We start from the raw sequence: 19,790 nt of genomic DNA, 5'->3' as shown, positions 1-19,790 counted from the left end.
GAACTATACAAGTACATTTTTCTATATTTGTATTTTACTAAACAATTTTCATTTTGTGTTTTTTGTATCAGTACATGTAACTCGTATTTTCCAGGGAAATACAGGGAGAGGTTGTTTTTGAGATGGGGAATCATCTTGTCTGTTGTTACTCTTCGGTGCAGTCGCCTACCGGCCTGCCGACGTGGCGGGGCGGAAGAGGAGCCTCTGGCTGGCACCAAACGGGTGAGCTGCACCGTCACTTTCCCAAAAACAAAACTGTCTCTGAGCTTTATATGTTTCCTTTGTCTGCAACAACTGAAAGACATGCATGTACAACTAAACGGGAGCTGAGTTTATCGTCAACTTGTTGCTGCGTTGACAACGTGTTTGTCAAGAGAATAACAATCCTGCGAGAAAACAACTGAATGTCACATCGTATGGTTGTTTCAAATGTTTTTATTTACTGTTTACATGGTTCTGAACGTTGTCACGTTGTAATGATGAGTTAAGTGGTTTTAAAAGGCACAGGAGAGGCTTAGTTGTCTGACATCGTGTTTTTGATATGATTGTTTTGGTTGCAGCTAGTAGCAGTTTTGTCTGTACTACCTGTCTGACAAGTCTGACATATCATAATCCTTTTTGCTCCAGATTAAAATATCATTGTCGTGTTATACTTATTCATGTCATTCTAACGTTTTTTTTTTACAAGCTGTTAACTTTTTTTTTGGACAAATGTAAATTTGTGTAGTCAGAAGGTTTATTTGTCGTCTTGTGCACACAGTTTGTCAGAAATAACGCCGTGCTAGATATTTTCTGCCAGGAAACAGCTTTAAACTTATTTAGCAATGATTGAATAGCAGGAGATGACGGTAATCATGTGGGTACGGGCACATCAACTGACCACCAGGTGGTGCTATTTAACCACGACGTGATATTCAATGATGTGGTCTGCAGCATCTCACTGACTGCTTTGGTTCTTTTCCAAATAGGGTTTCTCATTTGACACAAAGTACAATCGCCCTGATATGTTTAGTGTTGTCCTCAAACTGTAGTAATTATTTGATTTAATGAAGCTAGATCATTTGCACGTTCAAGGTTTAACTGAACGAGAACGGAAAATCTTTGCAAACGGGAAATTGATTTATTAATTTTTAAGTCTTCAGGATTTGAATTTTGTACTATCATGAACAAAAGAGTGAGCATGTGATTTGGTTTGTTGCAGTTTGTATCTTATCTTGAATTTATAGAGTTTGGCTCACTGGGCTGTTTTGGGGATCAATTAATTGTTTAAGTCAATTATGAAGAAAAAAATCAAACACTGGATTCAGCTCCTCCACCTGAGCATGCTGTGTGTTTTTTATTATTATAATTTTTGTAGTGGTAGACAGAATAAGACATTTGAAGACTTCACTTGATTTATAATAATATATCAAACAGCAGGTACACAAAAGTAACTGAAATTCCAAAAATGAAACATCTTTTTGCACATTTTTGTAAATTTAAGTGCATGTTGTATGTGTATGTATATTTTGATTGCAAGATTTATAAAGAACCACAGATGAGCACTTTCTCAACAAAAAACACTCAAATCAAGGCTCTTGCTGTCTCTTCCAGATCACCATGTCCCAGGCTGCCCCCACTGACGCAGACCCATCCACAGAAAACACCCCTCCACCTGTTCAACACGCCCCCTCTGAACCTGGCCTCGCTCAGGATGTCCCAGAAGCTCTCACACCGCTCTCAGCCCCTCTTCAGCCTCCTTTGAGCTCGGAGAGTGTCAACCTCCCACAGTCCACCGAGGTGACATCTACAAAGGACACCACCATCAAGATTAACACTTCAGAGGATCTGAGTCACCAACCAGAGCCTGTGGCCGAGAGTCAAGTGATCGAATGTGACCAAGCAGTGAGTCTGGAACCAGACACAGATGCTGCAGAGGAGGATGTGGAGGTTTGCAGCATTTTTTTTTTTTTTTTTGATTATATTATCTTGTCATACAGTGCATATGTGAATTTTAATTCTGGTTATTTGAGACCACTTCTAATGTTGAAATTTGATATACAGCATTCACTGTTTATATACATACAAAATATAAACAAAGATCTTTTTGTAAGCATCCCATAAATTTAAAGACCCTAACGTGTCAAATTATACATTTGAAAAACAGACTGTAGTGCTTTTTGGATAAACTATGTACAGTAACTGTTGTTGATTGCAGCTCTACTTCAGTTTTGTTGCTAGTAATTACAAGTACTAACTTGGTGTCTATAAGCAGCTAATGCAGCATTTCCTTGCACATAATGCTTATGGGTGTTTGTGTGCAGAGGTCACATGAAGAGAAAGAAAAAGGTTGGGAAGGTTGGAGTTCATGGGGAAAATCTCTTTTGAGCAGTGCTACCTCCACAGTGGGTACGTCTTCTGTTCCTATTTCCTTTCGCCGTCTCTCCATTTTTTAAAACTTTTTTTGTCTTGTTCTTACTGCTCTACATATGCTTTCGTTTTAACACTGTGCACTTGTGTGTGCAGGCCAAAGCCTGACTTCTGTTAAGGTGAAGGCAGGAGAGGCTCTGCGTCTCCACAGGACCTCAGTAGGAGAGGAGGCACATGAAGAGGAGGGGGGAGCAGAGGAGAAGAGAGAGGAAGGAGGAGAAAATGGAGAGGCTGGCCTGTTCAGCTCTGGGGAGTCTTCTCCTGCAAGTGTTGCAGCTTCTTCAGGCAGGGGTGTCTTTTCTACAATCACGCACGCTGTGCAGAACACAGTGAGTGAACATGCACACTTACAAAGTGATGTGGTGAAAGCCTGCCAGTGGAGATAAGTTCAGTGATTTTCAATACAAACCTACCTAGTTTAATACATTCTCCCTTTTTGAGGTATGACCCAGATATCTCCCCCTTTGTGAGATATTGACAGCTTTGTATTCGTTACTTGTTCTACATCAAAATTGTAGTAAATTGAAATGTTGACGTCTCAACACATATGCTGTCTCTTGGGTTTCTTCTGCCGTCAGTATGTGTAGGTACACTGCAATGCAGCCAGGTAAACTCACTTCCGATTAAAACTGAAGACAACAGCTGGCTTTTAAAGTTTTACTTGGAAAAAGTATGAAAACAATATTGAGGAAAACACAGAAAAATCACAGAGTGAGTTCAAATAAGAAACAGGTGAGATTTCATAAAACAGTGTTAGAACAACGACAATTTAAAGATGAAAAATAAAAAGGTGTATTCAGAAGAAATTTTGTTACATTATCTCTCATGACAGAAAGAAAGAAAATATCAACATTAAAGGTACAATATGTGTTAGTATAAATTGAATATTGGATTCAGAAATATGTCGTCACTAGTGTGTAATCACCCGAATATACCAGCTGTTGCATTTTCTTCTTCAATCTTTGAATGAGCCTTTTAAATCTACAGAGGGAGTGGGTCCACTTTTATGGAGGAAGTCATGTTGCACTATCATGTTTCTACAGTAGCCCAGAACAGACAAACCAAACACTGGCTCTACACAGGGAATTGCTTTTTGTTTTAAAGGTGACGGCCATGCTACCCCTTCCATTTTATAGTCTGACCACTAAATCTTTCACATTTACACATTGCACGTTTAAGGCCCTGTAAATAACACAATTTAGTAAATTAAACATGTAAGTTTAAACAGTCTATATGAGTAAAAGAGTATATGAGCTGACAGAAGGCTAGGTGTAATAATGTTTGCTGTAAATGTTTGTCTGCACAAACAGAACATTTAACTTAACGCACAATAGTTACTATAGTGAATATAAATTATGAAATGTGGAATTTTTAAATCGATAAGCAAAAATGGGTACTTAGTATATGATGATTTTGACTCTAAATTCAGAATGCCTTTTTTTGCCTCAGAACATAATAATTCTACTTCAGTGAAAATGAAGTGAAGGTAAAGCATATATTTATCATTTACCCTGAGTTTCCATAATTCCTAATTATTTGTATCTATTTGTATGTATCTCTTTAAATCAGTAATTTCTCCTGTAGCTTGCATGGTCATTCTGGTAATTTGTTTCTCTGTGTCTCTCTAAGGGTAAGTCAGTGATCAGTGGAGGTCTGGATGCCTTGGAATTTATTGGAAAGAAGACCATGACTGTTCTTGCTGAGAGTGATCCAGGTTTCAAAAAGACCAAGACCCTAATGCAGAAGACTGCATCACTGAGTCAGGCATGCTGACATGCACTCACACAGAAAGCCAGTGCCTCCTCATATCAGATAAAAAATGTTAACTCTGCTTTTCACATTCTGTAATTGCTCTAAAGTCACAACTCTGTCATGGTGTTATAAGATTTAACTGTGATTTTTCAGATGTTGAAGGAAGCCAAGGAGAAGGAGCAGGCACGTCTGAGGAACCAGCCAATCAGTGCGCCCACGGCTCACTATGGTATTCTGTTTGACGACTACCAGGGCTTGTCCCACCTCGAGGCTCTGGAGATCCTGTCCAATGAGAGTGAGGCCAAGGTAAGTGCCAGGTGTGAGGAATATACAATACTATGTGGAGACACAGTCTGTTGAAAATAGTGAAAATAAAGTCATATATCTTCTTGTAGGTTCAAGCATTCCTGTCTTCCCTGGATGTGGAGGAGCAGGAGGAGGTGAAGAAGGAACTGATTTTCATCAAAGATATATTCATCAAGCAAGAAGAAGAGGAGGGAGAAGAGAAAGAGGAAAAAGAAGAAGAAGGAGGAGGAGGAGGAAAGGAGAAGGATAACGGTGATCTAAGTTCCCAATTACACTGTTCTATCCCCCTGTGTGAGTAAGCTAGACCAACCACCAATGTGATGGAGGTAGAGCTGGTCCCTGAGCACTGACCCAGGATCAGTTAAACTCTGATAGACTCTGACACAGGGACATCAGTGTAGATATACTGTAGTAACAGAGGCACCTGGAAATGAACTTATATTACGCTTTAGTGGAAACCTTTAGTACAAAGGCTTAAACTCTTGTTTTGTTGATAATTTATCACCTTGCTGCAGTGATGTAGAAATGGGCTCCAGGGTGCAGCCAATACCCTGCGATATCACACCCATCACTGCTGCTGGATCAGATATGAAACAGACTTATAACTCCAGATAAGAGATTCCACTAAAATGCTGCAGTGCGACCTGGTTTAGGTTACTCTTCAAGGACTGTATCAGGACTTTATTATGTTTTGACTCTTAATGGCGAGAGTGTTTGTGTTTTTTTCTAACTTAGCTTGCTTAAGTTATGTCCATCAATCAAAATGAAGACTTACCTGATGTTATTTCTTTTTTTTAATCAAACTATAGTTATGATCACGTGCTATTTCAGCTGTGAATGGACTCTTTTGAAATCTGTTGCTCGATGGTCCATTCAGCCCTGCAGGGGCACTACACTCATTTCAAACACAAAAAACCATTTACAAGTCATGTGATGTTTGAAAGATACGAGTGTTTGCCAAGCAGGGATGGTGTAACAAAAGACCCTATTGAGTTGTATTGTAAGTGTAAGATCCAGCATTCTTTGTGATTATACTAGAGACTAAAGGTCTGGATATTTCAGTCTCTGCTGCTTCAGTGTTTAGCTTTTTCAATCTTGCTCTCACACGTCTTCTAAATTTATGGAAGTGCAACACTAAATTGCTTGAGTAGCTCCAAAATTCACCACCATTTTCGCACTTTTTCACATTTTGCAATGCCCGTATATTGCACTATTCAGTGGTACTTTATAGTGATCCCTTAAAGTTAAATCTCTCATTTGATAGGCCTGTTTTACAGCAAGGTCACAAATCAGGGCAGGGAACAGAGCAACAGCCAGTAGGGATTCAGCTTCTGTGACACTTCAGTGGAGAAACCAAGTGTTAATGCAGAGATTTAAAGTGCTTAAAGCACAGTCTCTCTAAAGATGTCCCCTTTGTTGTCACTTTACATTTATTGTCGCTGTGTGACAGGTGCCCTGAGGTGATGTTACAGCAGTGCAGAGTTCAGATAAGACAGGTGTCCCTTTACCTGGGTTTAACACTGTGCCTGATTCGGTGTTGGTGTCCAGGGGCCTCTCTGCATTCACAACACAGAATTAAAAATACAGTCAGCAAAAGAATTGAACTGCTAATCAAGACATTGAATCTGCATGTGCGCTGTACACATTTAAGTTAATTTAACTTAGATATAGGACTAATTTAACACAAAACAAGAATCAGAAGTTCACCAAATCTATGACAAAAATATTATTTTAATCTCAGCATGGGGGAATTCAAAGCATTGTTAGCATGTGCTGGAAATCTGCTCTCATATTACCCTTTATGCATCTGTGGCTTACACATACTCTGTGTGAACAGTATGCTGACATGACATGTTTCTATTAGCTGCTGATGGTGAGGAGTTTATGAATGTCCTCACTGAGCTGCTGTTTGAACTTCATGTTGCTGCCACACCAGACAAGCTCAACAAGGTGAGTCATACACACATGAATGTCAGTAACACCTGCTAAACATAATTAATATATTAGAGTATTTACATTTGAAAACATACATGTATAGTACAATAGAAATATGTTTGGCTGTCAGTGGATATCCACCATGATGAAAACACATAGCACAAACTCTTCTTCATTACACCCTCCTTTTTTGCTGTTTGATTGTGGGTTTTTCAATAATTTAATAAGCGATTTATTGGGTGTTGCTCAATTAGTAAAGTAAGTAAACTCCTAGAGCCCAAGATAATGTTGTATCAAAACAAATAGACCATTACAGAATAAAGCCTGGACTATAATGACCATTGAAGACAAAACATTTTTTTGTCTGTCAGAGAATATGCTTTTCATTTAACACTAGAAAAACTTGCAGAATGCAGAAATGCACAGCAGTTTAACAGCCCTTCTTTCCTGCTGTGGTCTTATAGAAGGAATATCTGATTTATCACCTTTGAAGTCCTACTGCATAATCAAAATTTCCTATATAGAACCTACATTAGCATATAATCGTGTTGATGCATATAATTAGCATACATCAGCATGGCCATCTCTCACCGTGCAGATCTGATGGGTGGTAATTATCCATCTACAGGCTCGGGTGAGGGCCCATGATTGGGTGAGCAAGGTGGAACAGCCTGTCACTTCGGAGACAGTTGGCAGGGAAATGCAGGACCACCTGGGAGGAGAGGTGTCTGGAGAGAACGAAAAAGAGAAGAAAGATGGTGAGGAGCAGGGGGAGGAGGTGAAGGGAGGAGAGGAGGAAAAGAAGGGGGAAGAGGCTGACCCCAGATCCGTAGAGGTGAGGTCAAACTCTTTAGTGTGGCATTTTTTTTCTATTTTTTAATTTTAACAGCCTTTTATTCTGCTTGTACAGTTTGATTAAATTTGATATTGTTTCTCTCTCTCTTTCCACTGGCAATATCAATTCAGACTGTGAGAGCAGGGTGTTTCTAATATGTATACATATAAATATATGAACATATATATATGTGTGTGTATTCTCCCACTCTCCAGCCTGTCTACCTGTCATCAGTTGGCAGCCTGGCAGAAGTGACGGCTCGCAGTATTGAACAGCTCCACAAGGTGGCAGAGCTCATCCTCCACGGTCAGGAGCTGGAGAAACCTGCCAGAGACCAGGCACATATCCTCACCAGGTGTGTATATTTATGTGTGTGTGTGTGTGTGTGTGTGTGTGTGTGTGTTTGAGTGAGAGGAACACTACTCTCTGGCGAGTATGTTTTGCTAAAAACTAGATTTCTTTTTTTTTTAGGTTGACATGTGCCATGTGTAAGGAGGTGGACTGTTTGGCCAAGAAGTTCTCCGATACACTGCTTCTCATTGGGGTAGGTGAGAGGGACATGAACTGTGTATACACGTAGACCGTGTTTTTCCACAGCTTGTAATACACCTTGAAGAAGGCTTTATAAACACAACTTCAGTTAAGTGAGCTATGTGTTGGCTGGTGAAATAGTGACAGTATATTCTTCCGTGGTGGTGAAGGAAAATGTCACTCAGCGTGATGTGTGGCTTATTTCAGTAGTGTTTTTTGGGGTTTTTAATGATGCTCTATGACACATAGGTATAAACTAAACTACTACAGTAGTTTTTCTTGGGATTTGTTGGAAGTACTTCAAATGTAAAATATAATCTGTCCTATCCTTTAATTTTTGTCTGTGTAGTTTGTTGTGCTTTATTTTTCTACCAAAGAACTGTTTTTCAATCAGCACTATTAGTAATAGTATTATGATTGATCTTTGCTCACTGCTGCTTCCTTTACCCCATCTCTCACTTAGGGCCAGAGGAAAGCAGAGCAGCTGAATCCGTTAGTAGATAGTGTGCTGCTAGAGGTAAGAAACACAGATTTATTATTTTTTTTTTTTACTCAAACAATCCTCAGCAAATAACATATTTTTTATTTATGCTTTTTAAAACATACATTTTTTACTGATATACAGTATATTTATATTTTAATTATGCTTATTTGGTGGAATGATTGATGATGATGATGATGGTGATGATGGTGGTGGTGATTAATTAATGATGACAGTGAGGATGTTGAAGGTCATGAGTGTCCTGTCTGCAGGGCTCCAACAGTACCAACTACATCCAGAATGCATTTCAGCTGCTGCTGCCCATCCTCCAGATCTCCCACATCCAGAGCCAACACTGCCGGCCTGCTACAGACCCAGCAGCACAGACACAGCACTAACACACAAACACACACACGCTACCTGCTCACCAGCTTGTCTTAATGTACCAGTTGTTGTACAGTAACGTAAAGAGAAAAGATTATTCTGGATTAAGTGCTTATATCTGTCATATCTATCAAAGTGCCATTGCAATAGACAGAAGTTGTTGTTTATATATGCAGAATATATTCTTGAAGACAACTTCCTTAACAGGTACATGCGGAAATGAACCATGTGCAGCTTGTATGTGCTTCTATTCCATTATTTATCTCTGAATGTTATTTTAGTTGCTGCTTTGCAGAGAAAAACAGCTGATTATTTCCAGCTCACCTGAGGCTCATTTTGTCTGATAAAGATGTTTCTCGTCTCCAACAGCTGAACCAAAAACAGAAAAAGACTGACTGTGTTGAACTCTACATTAATTTATATCAAGCGTTCTTTGCACTCCTTTTGGTCCATTATTTTAACAGAAAAAATTCTGAATAACACTAATTAATGTCTCTTTTGCTAAAATATTTTAATCGAGTTTGACAGAAAAATGCCAGTATTAGTTGTACACCACAATTTCTCCTTGTTCTGTTATGACATTAATTTCTATGAAGCAACAGTACCTTATATTTCATTCTTATCCAGTCTGATTGGAAAGAAAAATTTGATCTTCATTCATATGAGAAGATGTAATTTAGGGGAATTCATCTCTAATTCAGTTTTTTTCCCCCCATTCTGTTGCACTTTGAGTACTTGACATTATTGGGAAATTCACATTCTTGACGAAAGTTAGATGAGAGGATCGATGCCACTCTAAAAAGATGAGATATACTTTATTGCCATATCAACTGGCTGTACATTTTGTTTAGCTCAGAACACAGACTGGAAACATGGAGAATAAAATACACCTACCAGTACCCCTAAATTTAACTAATTAAAATGTTTTATTTAGTGTGTTTACGCAAAAGGTGAAATACCTTTGTCCATTTCCAGTCTTTAGGCTTTTTCTTATCTAACTCTGCCTGAAAGCAAGAAAATGTATTTCCCATCCGTAGGAAGAAATTAGCCAAAACATGTGTCCTTTGAATGTCATCTTGACCTCCCAAATAAAGTCTCTAAATACTGTTTGCCAGGATCTTTACATCTATAATGATCATGATGCCCAGAGGTCTATGTTTCAACCATCTACTGTTTTCTGTTTTTCCCCTCTGATCACCCGTCGAGTTTCAGCACACAGTGCACCTCATTTTTAACTTAAGCAGCAGTTTTTCTGACCTGTGGAAACTGAAGTCCCTTTCTCTTGTTTACATCTACTTCTTCTCTTGTAGAGATACACTGAAGTAAGAAAGCTATTAAGTAAAGACATTATTAGTCAGTTTTGTCACAGTGTTTTGGCTCCTTTCAGCCAGAGCCTGATGTGGTAACACTGTTTTTGCCTTAGAATACCAAATTATTCGTAATGTTGAATTAAAAATGTTTAGACATTTTGCTAATGTATTAGGATTGTTCTAATAAATCATCTTAAGACTGACTGTAGAGGAAATGTTTCAACCATCTTTATGTGTCTCAGAATTTTTTATTTTTAAAACAGAGGTGGCTTTTAGGTGAAACAGTCCATTTTATTTCTCTCCAACACACTGTTAGTCCATTTTGGTGATCCTTTGGCTCATCTGTCTTTGCATCCTCTGTCACCAGGCTTGTTCCTCTGTGAGGAGGAAGATGGATGGATGGCTAAAATGGTGTAGATTTGCCAAAGATTAAAAAAGGTAATACAAAAACTGGAGATAGATCACAGTAAAAGGAGTCAGGGTGGCGTTGAGCTGAACTCTCAGCTTGAGATAGAGGCCATAAAGTGTAATTTGTGGTAAACTTAGTTACTGGATACTTTCCAAATTTACATTATTAATATAAAGTTACAGCCTGCAAATTTTAATGCATTTTCATAGGTTAAGTGTCCCAGCAGTATATAAGGAAGCAAGATGAAATATTTGTCTTTCACACTGATAAATCAGTAATTGTAGTTCCACAATATAAATGCATGCAGTACATTATTCAGAAATGGCAAATTTGCATTATGAGTATGCATTGAAACTCAAAGTATGTTCTAATGATAATACTTGTGAGAAAGGTAACAGGAAGTTAAGGCAGGAAGGGGGCAGAGTCTATAAAAAGGGGCTGGGCTGTCACATGGCCCTGTCTTCCTGCAGTGAGACATACCTGAGAGACAGGACCTGAGACCAGCAGTTGTTTGGTATTTGATCTGGTAAGCTTCTTTTAAACGTTTCTAAGAGCCTAATTTGAAGACTTCAATTGTAGAACCATGAAATGTTTTTCTTCCTTCATAGTACTCTACTGTATTTTCAATATTCTTAATGAGCAAGGAACTAAAACTGCATGTATTTGAATCCTTTCAATTGTCCTTTGTGCATCATTAACCTATTGTCATTTGTAATGAATAATCCCATCCTTTCCATGTTTCTCATGAGGTAAAAATGTCTTCCACTCTAGCAAGGTAATGAACTGTTACATTTTGTGCAATGTGCTTGTGGTTCAGGTAGTGTTCAAACAAAGTCACACTGCTAGAAAGGTCAAATGTTTTCCCATGGTTATTAGACTACAGGCAGTTTTGGAGTTGTGTAGAACAGTTCTGATTTAATGCCATTTTGTGGTGAATCGGTCTTGTTGGCATCTTGACATCAAGTTCCCTGAGGGTTCAGTCTAGCTTCACATTATTTATTTATTATTTGAGACATCTGCTTATTGTAGTTGTTTACTGCTTCCCCCTGTCTGTGCCCTGCCTTTAACCCTTGCAGCTATTTAATCAAAGGAGAGAAGTATGTTTCATGCACTATAAATAAAATCTCTATTAGTTGGTCCAAGTTGAGTTTTTTGAATGCAGAACTCTTACTTATGCTGGAGTATTTGTATTCAGTACTACTATTACTTCAGTATAAGAAATGAGTACTAGTACCACAGCTGGAAAATTGTGGTCCTCAGTGGAAATCAATTGGTAAAAAAACATATGCACTAAAAGTAGCCTCTCAGAGCTTGCACATTTGTTCTAGTAGTGACTTTACCATTATAGCAGTTGTCGACATTTCCATGCAGCAGAGTTTCTATGTCCTCTGAAAAATGTACACAAAGAGACACAAGCTTAGATTGTCATGAGCAATTTGATTAATAATGTGTTGGTGGGGGGTGTGTGTGTGTCCTTGCCTTGGATATCTCTTTCTTCAATGGGGGATAGTCCTGTTGATTGAAAATGAAGTCAGAATACTGAAACATAGATTAATTAAAGTGTGTATAGAATTAGGGACTGACCTGTCCAGGTCCGGGGCCCATATGTGTGAAGGACTGTGAATGCCAGGTGGTAACAGGTAGTTAGTATTGCATTTTACAAAACCCATCACATTCAAATGTCATGTTTGTATATTATGGGACTACTGTAAGGCAACTAAAATGACTCAGTTTAATATTATTAATATTACAATTTTTTTTTAAAATGCAGAAAGATGGGATAAAGTATCCTGAAGAGTTACCTTTAGGCGTTACTCCAGTGTTCTTCTCTCCATCTACTTTAGAAACATACAGTATATTAGGCACATCACATTACATTACATTTACTAAATGTTAACATAATTCTGATACAAAATACTGTAGGTTTAAGAAACAGACTTATCTGTTTTCAGCCCTGACACCTGTTGTGACATGTTATGAAAACATGACGCAACCGTTAAATCCAGTTTATCGAAGTAATTACCCTTTGAGATCTTGTCTGGATTGTGATGATGACCTGTGCTTACTATGATTATGTTAACCGAATGCCACATTGCAGATGCCATTAGACTGGTTAACGGTGGCAGTAGAAAATGTGGTCCAGTTACCGTGTTCAGAGACTGAAATTCATTTTCACTTTTTGAGAATACAATAGCTTGAAATTTCAGGTTTATTTTACTTGAGTGACTGAATGGTCTGTGTGTGTCTGTGTTTGCCTTCAAACACAGTGTGAACAAAATAACAGAAAATTTGTGCCTGTGTGTGAGAGTGTGAGAGTGGTAAGAAAGTGTGAATCTGGCTTTGTTAAATAAGTACACCCATCCTTTACAGAGGAAATGAGGAAATATGTGATGAGGATTACAAAGGCGTATTTAAGAAATTAGGTTTCAAAAGACCCAGACATTCAGATAGTTGCCCTTTAAATACTGACCAGTATAGATGTAACCAACAGGATGCACCGTGGGCTTTTCTAACAAAGAAAAGAAACATTTTAGGTCAAATGCAAAAGATCAAATTAATCCGATGACCAAGAGTCCTGTTTGTTTTTGTGCGTGTCTTACTGTATGAGCATTTCCTCCGGTAGATTTGTCCAAATACAGATGTAACTATTGTCAGGAGCACTAAACAGACGAGAGCCAACCACATCACCCTAAATATACACCACCACTCATCTGAGAGAAATGAAAACAGATTAGTTATCAAACAGAAAAGGTTGAGAGCGGGGACAACTGTTATTTACATTATTGATTACTATGTGAACTATTAGAAAAAATTCAAAATAAATAAGTTTTTGCATCCAAACCATGGATACCACAGTTCTGTGGGCATCACCATAAAAATTAGGCCCCTGGATTCCCCCTCTGATCATTTTGAGGGGAAAACAATATTATTGTAAATTAATTAAAAAAATATACACTAGATTTACAATAATATGAAAGAGAAGCAAAATCCTCACATCTGAGAATCATAAACAGCAATTGTTTGCCATTACTACTGTATAAATAACTTTAATCAACTGATTATTAGACCTGGTCAACTACGCAACTAATTATTTTAGCAATAAAGAGCCATAGAAGAGATAAATATCTGGAAAGAGGAACCTCAGAAAGAGATATAATAGTTTATCATGACAGATAAATGTAATCAGAAGAAATAAATACTGTACATAAAAAGAAAAATCTATAAGAAGGTTAGATTTGAGAAAAAAGAAACAAGGTAGGTACAAGAGAAGGATACAGCATCAAGTAATTGTAGAGGAGGTGAGTGTGTTTTCAGTGCTGAAAATGGCACTGAAAGCTCGAAGTGAGAAGGATATCCAGCTTTCATCATGCACACTGGAAAATATGACTTAGTCGTAGGTTTAATCAGGAGTGTTGGAGAGCAGAAGAGAAAGTGAGACAAAATCAATACAGCCTTGGAGATACAGTAGATTAAGATATACAGTATCTCTGAGAAAGTGTGACTGATCATACAGCACGGAGTGAGACAAAGAAGAAAGGCTGATACTGTTAAACTGTGGGGAATTTGTCCTAATGAAAAAATTATTCCGTTGTGGATTGAGAGAGGAGGCAGGTTTGAATGAGATTGAATCATTTTCACCAAAATGAAAACTGATTGGCCAATTTCCTCATTTTTATACTCTCCTCTTCAATCTTAGTCTTAAAGCCACACTGACCACACTGGGAAGAAGGAGGCCCTGCTCTCTGAGCCTGACACCAACCTTTATGTTTCTGTTTCCATGGCAGCTTTTCTTTTACTGTTGCAGTCAGAACTGTTATATTGGCAAACCGAAGCAGACAGCGGCTCTGACTGTCTGACTCTGATTCTGTCAGGATAGGCAAACAGCAGTAAAATGCCTCATCCTGTCCCTTCTTCAGCTCCTCTTCCTCCTCCTCCTCAGGAGGGTAAAAGTGTAAGGAGGTGGTCTTACTGTGGTCATACAAGGTGAGATTCAGGGTCTCTGTATTGCCAAGTTGAAGCTCCACAGTCACTTCCACATGTACATTTGGATCTGTGGATGGATAGATAAATAATGTAAAGTTCCCATTTAATGTTGCATGATATTGAAAATGGAAATATGTAACAAAATAGTTTTATAGATTATTTGTATTTCATGCGTGTATGTGTGTGCGTGTGTGTGTGTAAAATATGTAACCTACACAGTAACTTGCAGGTTGTTATTGAAATGTCTGCGCTGTGACACTGTGCAACCTTGCTTAATGCTAAATGCCATCAGCTGTATACTTGCATGCCCACAATGGCCATGCTACCAAACAAACACTTAGTTGATGTAAAGTTTAACATTTTAGTTGAGCATCTTAGTATGCTTACCTTTGGAAAAATATCAGTAGGTATAATAGCGGCAGGGTACACCCTGTATTGTGCTAACCCCCTCACCACTGTGCTGCCCCTTATCTAATCCTGATCCTTTAAATGTTTTACCATTTAACATACAGGCTAAAAGCAAAAATGCTGGTTTTTAGAGGCATCCTGGTTAGCATTAATTATCACATCTTGTAGCTGCAATTAAACAAAATGTGCAGCATAAAACATGAAATATTCCTTTAATGCGTCTGACATTTATTTACCAGATGTAGCCCCTGTAGGCTTTCACAACAATTTAGTAGTGATGACATATTGGTGTGATTCAAAGCTTAGCTGGAGCATTGTTAAATGGAGATGAGGTGATCAACTAGATTGTTTTTCTAGAAGAGTCAACTCTGTCTGTCCCTGTTGAAATACAAAAATGCACAGTCCAGTTGATGTCTTTTCACTTGTCTTGTCTGAAAGCACAGAAGCTGAAGAGGGCACATTAATCAGAGCTTATATTTTAGCTTCAAGTCCTGCCTTTTACCCAACCAGCTGTCAGTTGACGTCATTAGTTTACTAGTATTTTAAGGTGAAGTAGGCCTACTGGACAAATGTAGATATGATGATCATGGTAGATAAATACACAACAAAGAAACCTGAAGCATCACCAAAGTTAATATAATCCATCCTGAGAAGAACATGAATGTCTGTACCAAGTTTTATGTCATCACATCGAAAAGTTGTAGAGAAGTTTGACTTACGTCGGTCTCATAGAAGGAATAGAGGAAAAAATCTAGGGATCACCAAAGTCATTAGGGTTCATTATCTGGGGATGAACAAATGTCTGTACCAAACACCATGAGAATCTATGGAATAGTTATTGGGCATATACAGTGGGTACGGAAAGTATTCAGACCCCTTTAAATTTTTCACTCTTTGTGTCATTGCAGCCATTTGCCAAAATCAAAAAAGTTCATTTTATTTCTCATTAATGTACACTCAGCACCCCATCTTGACAGAAAAAAACAGAAATGTAGAAATTTTTGCAAATTTATTAAAAAAGAAAAACTGAAATATCACATGGTCATAAGTATTCAGACCCTGTGCTCAGTATTGAGTAGAAGCACCCTTTTGAGCTAGTACAGCCATGAGTCTTCTTGGGAATGATGCAACAAGTTTTTCACACCTGGATTTGGGGATCCTCTGCCATTCTTCCTTGCAGATCCTCTCCAGTTCTGTCAGGTTGGATGGTGAACGTTGGTGGACAGCCATTTTCAGGTCTCTCCAGAGATGCTCAATTGGGTTTAGGTCAGGGCTCTGGCTGGGCCAGTCAAGAACGGTCACAGCGTTGTTCCGAAGCCACTCCTTTGTTATTTTAGCTGTGTGCTTAGGGTCATTGTCCTGTTGAAAGGTGAACCTTCGGCCCAGTCTGAGGTCCTGAGCACTCTGGAAGAGGTTTTCTTCCAGGATATCTCTGTACTTGGCCGCATTCATCTTTCCCTCAATTGCAACCAGTCGTCCTGTCCCTGCAGTTGAAAAACACCCCCACAACATGATGCTCCCACCACCATGTTTCACTGTAGGGATTGTATTGGGCAGGTGATGAGCAGTGCCTGGTTTTCTCCACACATACCGCTTAGAATTAACGCCAAAAAGTTCAATCTTGGTCTCATCAGACCAGAGAATGTTATTTCTCATAGTCTGGGAGTCCTTCATGTGTCTTTTGGCAAACTTTATGCAGGCTTTCATGTGTCTTGCACTGAGGAGAGGCTTCCGTCAGGCCACTCTGCCATATAGCCCCAACTGGTGGAGGGCTGCAGTGATAGTTGACTTTGTGGAACTTTCTCCCATCTCCCTACTGCATCTCTGGAGCTCAGCCACAGTGATCTTTGGGTTCTTCTTTACCTCTTTCACCAAGGCTCTTCTCCCACGATTGCTCAGTTTGGCTGGACGGCCAGGTCTAGGAAGAGTTCTGGTCGTCCCAAACCTTTTCCATTTGAGGATTATGGAGGCCACTGTGCTCTTAGGAACCTTGAGTGCTGCAGAAATTCTTTTGTAACCTTGGCCAGATCTGTGCCTTGCCACAATTCTGTCTCTGAGCTCCTTGGGCAGTTCCTTCGACCTCCTGATTCTCATTTGCTCTGACATGCACTGTGAGCTGTAAGGTCTTATATAGACAGGTGTGTGCCTTTCCTAATCAAGTCCAATCAGTTTAATTAAACACAGCTGGACTCCAATGAAGGAGCAGAACCATCTCAAGGAGGATCAGAAGAAATGGACAGCATGTGAGTTAAATATGAGTGTCACTGCAAAGGGTCTGAATACTTATGACCATGTGATATTTCAGTTTTTCTTTTTTAATAAATTTGCAAAAATTTCTACATTTCTGTTTTTTTCTGTCAAGATGGGGTGCTGAGTGTACATTAATGAGAAATAAAATGAACTTTTTTGATTTTGGCAAATGGCTGCAATGACACAGAGTGAAAAATTTAAAGGGGTCTGAATACTTTCCGTACCCACTGTATAGGCTGGACTGACATGTTGGACCAAGAGATGGACTAACATTGCCATCAATGGAGCTATGCTGCTAGTATTGTTACAGAAAACAGCTTATCTTTACAAATATGTAGATTACCTGAAGATGAGATGTTGCTATGTAATTTTGTCACTCCCGTGTCTGTTTGACATATGAACCAGCTGTTTTCTTCACCGTCTCTCCTGGAGTCTGACACAGGATCTGTTGTGTAGCTTCGATTATCGTGTGTACAGGCCAACTCCCACTGTTCACGTTCTTGAGCCTGGTAAGGGTCACACATGTCCCTTCTCTTAATTTCAGCATCCTCAGTCCTCCCAAGCTCCCCCTTTGTCACCTGATTGCCTCGCTCACAGGGTCGATAGGGCACACAGAGGAAGGTAACTTTTAATACTGAAAAAGAAAGATAGCAAACAATAAAAAAAAAAAAATTTTAATTAAAAATGATAAAGTGGGAAAACAACAAAATACAGAAATGATCAAGGTTCCAAAGTAGCGCTGTTGCTTTCAGTTTATATCTGAAAGAAGGAGGAAGACAAAGGAAGGAAGGACAAAAAACCAAAGTGCTGTAGGCGAACATGTGCACAAATACAAAGGCTGGAGGCTTTTTCTTTCAAAAAGAGAAACTTTTCAAGGCAACACAATAGGAAACATTTTCAAAGCACCTGTCAGTCAATGTTGTATGAAGCTATATTTATCTCCAGGAAGAAAAAAGAGCACACTGAGGTCGAATCAGTTTGAGTTTACATGAAGGAGAAGAAACTAAATAAAATGACTCAGTAAAATAGAACTTTTCTTTTGTGAAAGGCTGATTTTTCTAAGAACTTTAGTTAAAAAAAAAAAAAAGTTTGACGAAAAACAAAATATAAAATTGAGACAAAACAAACCAGTTGTTGGATTTTTATGCTTTAAAAGATTGTGAACATGTGGAGTCAGACTGATACACACAGACCCCAAGCAGAATGGGTAAACCTCCCTTTGAATGTGTCTTAGATGACCCACCTTTGTATAGTGAGAAGAATTCTGGGAGGCAGATGATAAAAGCGAGGATCACGAGGATGAAAAGTTTAGTCAGTGCTGCCCTTGTCATCGCTACACCATAAGATCACCCACCCACACAGACAGACACACATCACGTCTTCACAGTAACACATGCATGATCCATGGTCCGTTGTATCTGCTTCCGTCTTCAGTTTTTAAACAAATGCAGGCATTCACACCTTGCTCCTGCCCATCAGAGTAGCCTTTGTAGAGAATAAGAAGCCCTGATGATGATGCTTTAGAAATAAGGCTGGTGACATCGCAACAGAACACTTTACTTCCTATTACACTTCCTGTTGTTTTCCCCGAAACAGAGAAAATGAAAGCTACAGAGTTTCTGTCAACACAATGTAAGTAGAAATGTTGCGATTGGTGTGTGAATGCCAGCTGTGCTCTGTTAAGGAGATGAACAGAGTTTATTTTATGAATTCAGTCCAATTAGATTGCAGAGATAAATAATCCTGTGTTGTTTATTTGTGTGGATATATGTGACAGATGTTTTGTTTTTGTTTGTTTGTTTTTACCTTCATATAATTTTAAAAAGTCAAATTAGGATTATGTATGGAAGACTAGATAGGCCCATACAAACTTTTTCATAATTGACTACAATTTATGAAGTAGTATGTGATAATTAGGACAGTATGCACACTAGGCCATATTCATGAGAGCGTTTATCGTGATTATGAGATGCTAAGTCATAAATATAAGTTATATTTATGAGAAAGCGTCTTATTGTTATGACATACAATTATGAGGTAATGGATTTTAACACAAGCCCCCATCCAGCTACCAATACTTGAATTAACATTATCCCACAGTAGAGAGATGACAGATGTTGCGGGAGAGGAACCTTTCTGTTTCCTATTTCACTCTATTCTGAAAACAATATGTGTTTTTCCTTTGTACCACCTGACTCGATCTCTGTCGGCTGTTTAGTGTAGCTGAGATTGTACGGTTGGGTTCCTGAGAGCCACTTATCTCGGCAGACACACACACAAACACAAACGCACAAACAGTGATGAGCATGGCTGGCAGGTGAAGTCTTATCTCCGCTCCACAGTGGCTTGTCTCTCTTAGGGCTCAGTCAGCGGCTTATAGAACAGGATGGAAGCAGCCAAAAGGAAAATAAATTCACTTTCTGCGCTTTTGTGTTCAGTCGAATTTGCTTGACACTTTGTGCACTTCCAAATATTTTGAGTGTATGGCTGAATTTACCACCACAATACCTGTGGCATATACAAAGGTTTTGTGTGTGTGTGTGTGTGTGTGTGTGTGTGTGTGTGTGTGTGTGTGTGTGTGTGTGTGTGTGTGTGTGTGTGTGTGTGTGTGTGTGAGGGTGTGTGTGTGTGTGTGTGTGTGTGTGTGTGTGTGTGTGAGAGACTGAGAGTGTGTACCTGACATTACACATGTCGCAGAGACCAAAACCTGTTTAAGCAACAAAACGCCTCTGAAGATAAATGAAATAAAAAAAAAAATACAGGTCAAGAGATGAAGGGGTTTTTTTTTTTTCTCCA

At 38.8% G+C, this 19,790-nt stretch overlaps 3 protein-coding genes across 10 annotated transcripts in view; 2 read left to right on the top strand and 1 right to left on the bottom strand.

The window, feature by feature from the left end:
* Positions 1–165: 165 nt before the first annotated feature.
* fam114a1 (family with sequence similarity 114 member A1) lies at positions 166–10,153 on the top strand. 5 transcript variants are annotated; one of them, XM_026304116.2, is made up of 13 exons: positions 166–222; positions 1,594–1,929; positions 2,304–2,388; positions 2,506–2,738; positions 4,039–4,173; positions 4,315–4,467; positions 4,557–4,758; positions 6,332–6,417; positions 7,031–7,237; positions 7,453–7,592; positions 7,709–7,781; positions 8,232–8,285; positions 8,522–10,153. In XM_026304116.2, exons 2-13 carry the CDS (start codon positions 1,600–1,602, stop codon positions 8,645–8,647), a joined length of 1,824 nt encoding a protein of 607 aa, XP_026159901.1. In that variant the 5' UTR covers positions 166–222; positions 1,594–1,599; the 3' UTR covers positions 8,648–10,153. The 5 variants fall into 5 exon arrangements, with proteins under 5 accessions (XP_026159901.1, XP_026159902.1, XP_026159904.1 ...); XM_026304117.2 differs by lacking the exon at positions 166–222 and adding an exon at positions 236–414; XM_026304119.2 differs by lacking the exon at positions 166–222 and adding an exon at positions 236–419 and having other exon boundaries at positions 4,557–4,719.
* Positions 10,154–10,156: 3 nt separating this feature from the next.
* On the bottom strand, positions 10,157–18,512 carry LOC113128644 (uncharacterized). Of its 3 annotated transcripts, none has more exons than XM_026304121.1 (10): positions 18,238–18,512; positions 17,338–17,628; positions 14,113–14,403; positions 12,953–13,063; positions 12,823–12,861; positions 12,155–12,190; positions 11,937–11,969; positions 11,832–11,864; positions 11,693–11,740; positions 10,157–10,346 (listed from the first exon to the last, which is right to left on the bottom strand). In XM_026304121.1, the coding sequence occupies exons 1-10, from the start codon at positions 18,323–18,325 to the stop codon at positions 10,282–10,284; spliced, it is 1,035 nt and encodes a 344-aa protein (XP_026159906.1). In that variant the 5' UTR covers positions 18,326–18,512; the 3' UTR covers positions 10,157–10,281. The 3 variants fall into 3 exon arrangements, with proteins under 3 accessions (XP_026159906.1, XP_026159907.1, XP_026159908.1); XM_026304122.2 differs by having other exon boundaries at positions 12,155–12,187; XM_026304123.2 differs by having other exon boundaries at positions 10,172–10,320.
* Positions 10,834–19,790, top strand: part of klhl5 (kelch-like family member 5) — a 52,744-nt gene continuing 43,787 nt past the window's right edge. The window contains exon 1 of one of the 2 annotated variants that reach the window (XM_026304114.2): positions 10,834–10,878. Coding sequence is in view for 1 of the 2 variants with exons in the window: in XM_026304113.2 (XP_026159898.1) it covers positions 18,625–18,626 (2 nt within the window). In the remaining variant the exon portion in view is untranslated. Of the gene's footprint in view, positions 10,879–18,499; positions 18,627–19,790 lie in introns of those variants that run through there. The other variant, XM_026304113.2, reaches the window with a different exon arrangement.

Source organism: Mastacembelus armatus, chromosome 1 (assembly GCF_900324485.2).
Source record: "Mastacembelus armatus chromosome 1, fMasArm1.2, whole genome shotgun sequence".
Classification (NCBI taxonomy): Eukaryota; Metazoa; Chordata; class Actinopteri; order Synbranchiformes; family Mastacembelidae; genus Mastacembelus; species Mastacembelus armatus.
This window is presented reverse-complemented; position numbering and strand designations above follow the sequence as displayed.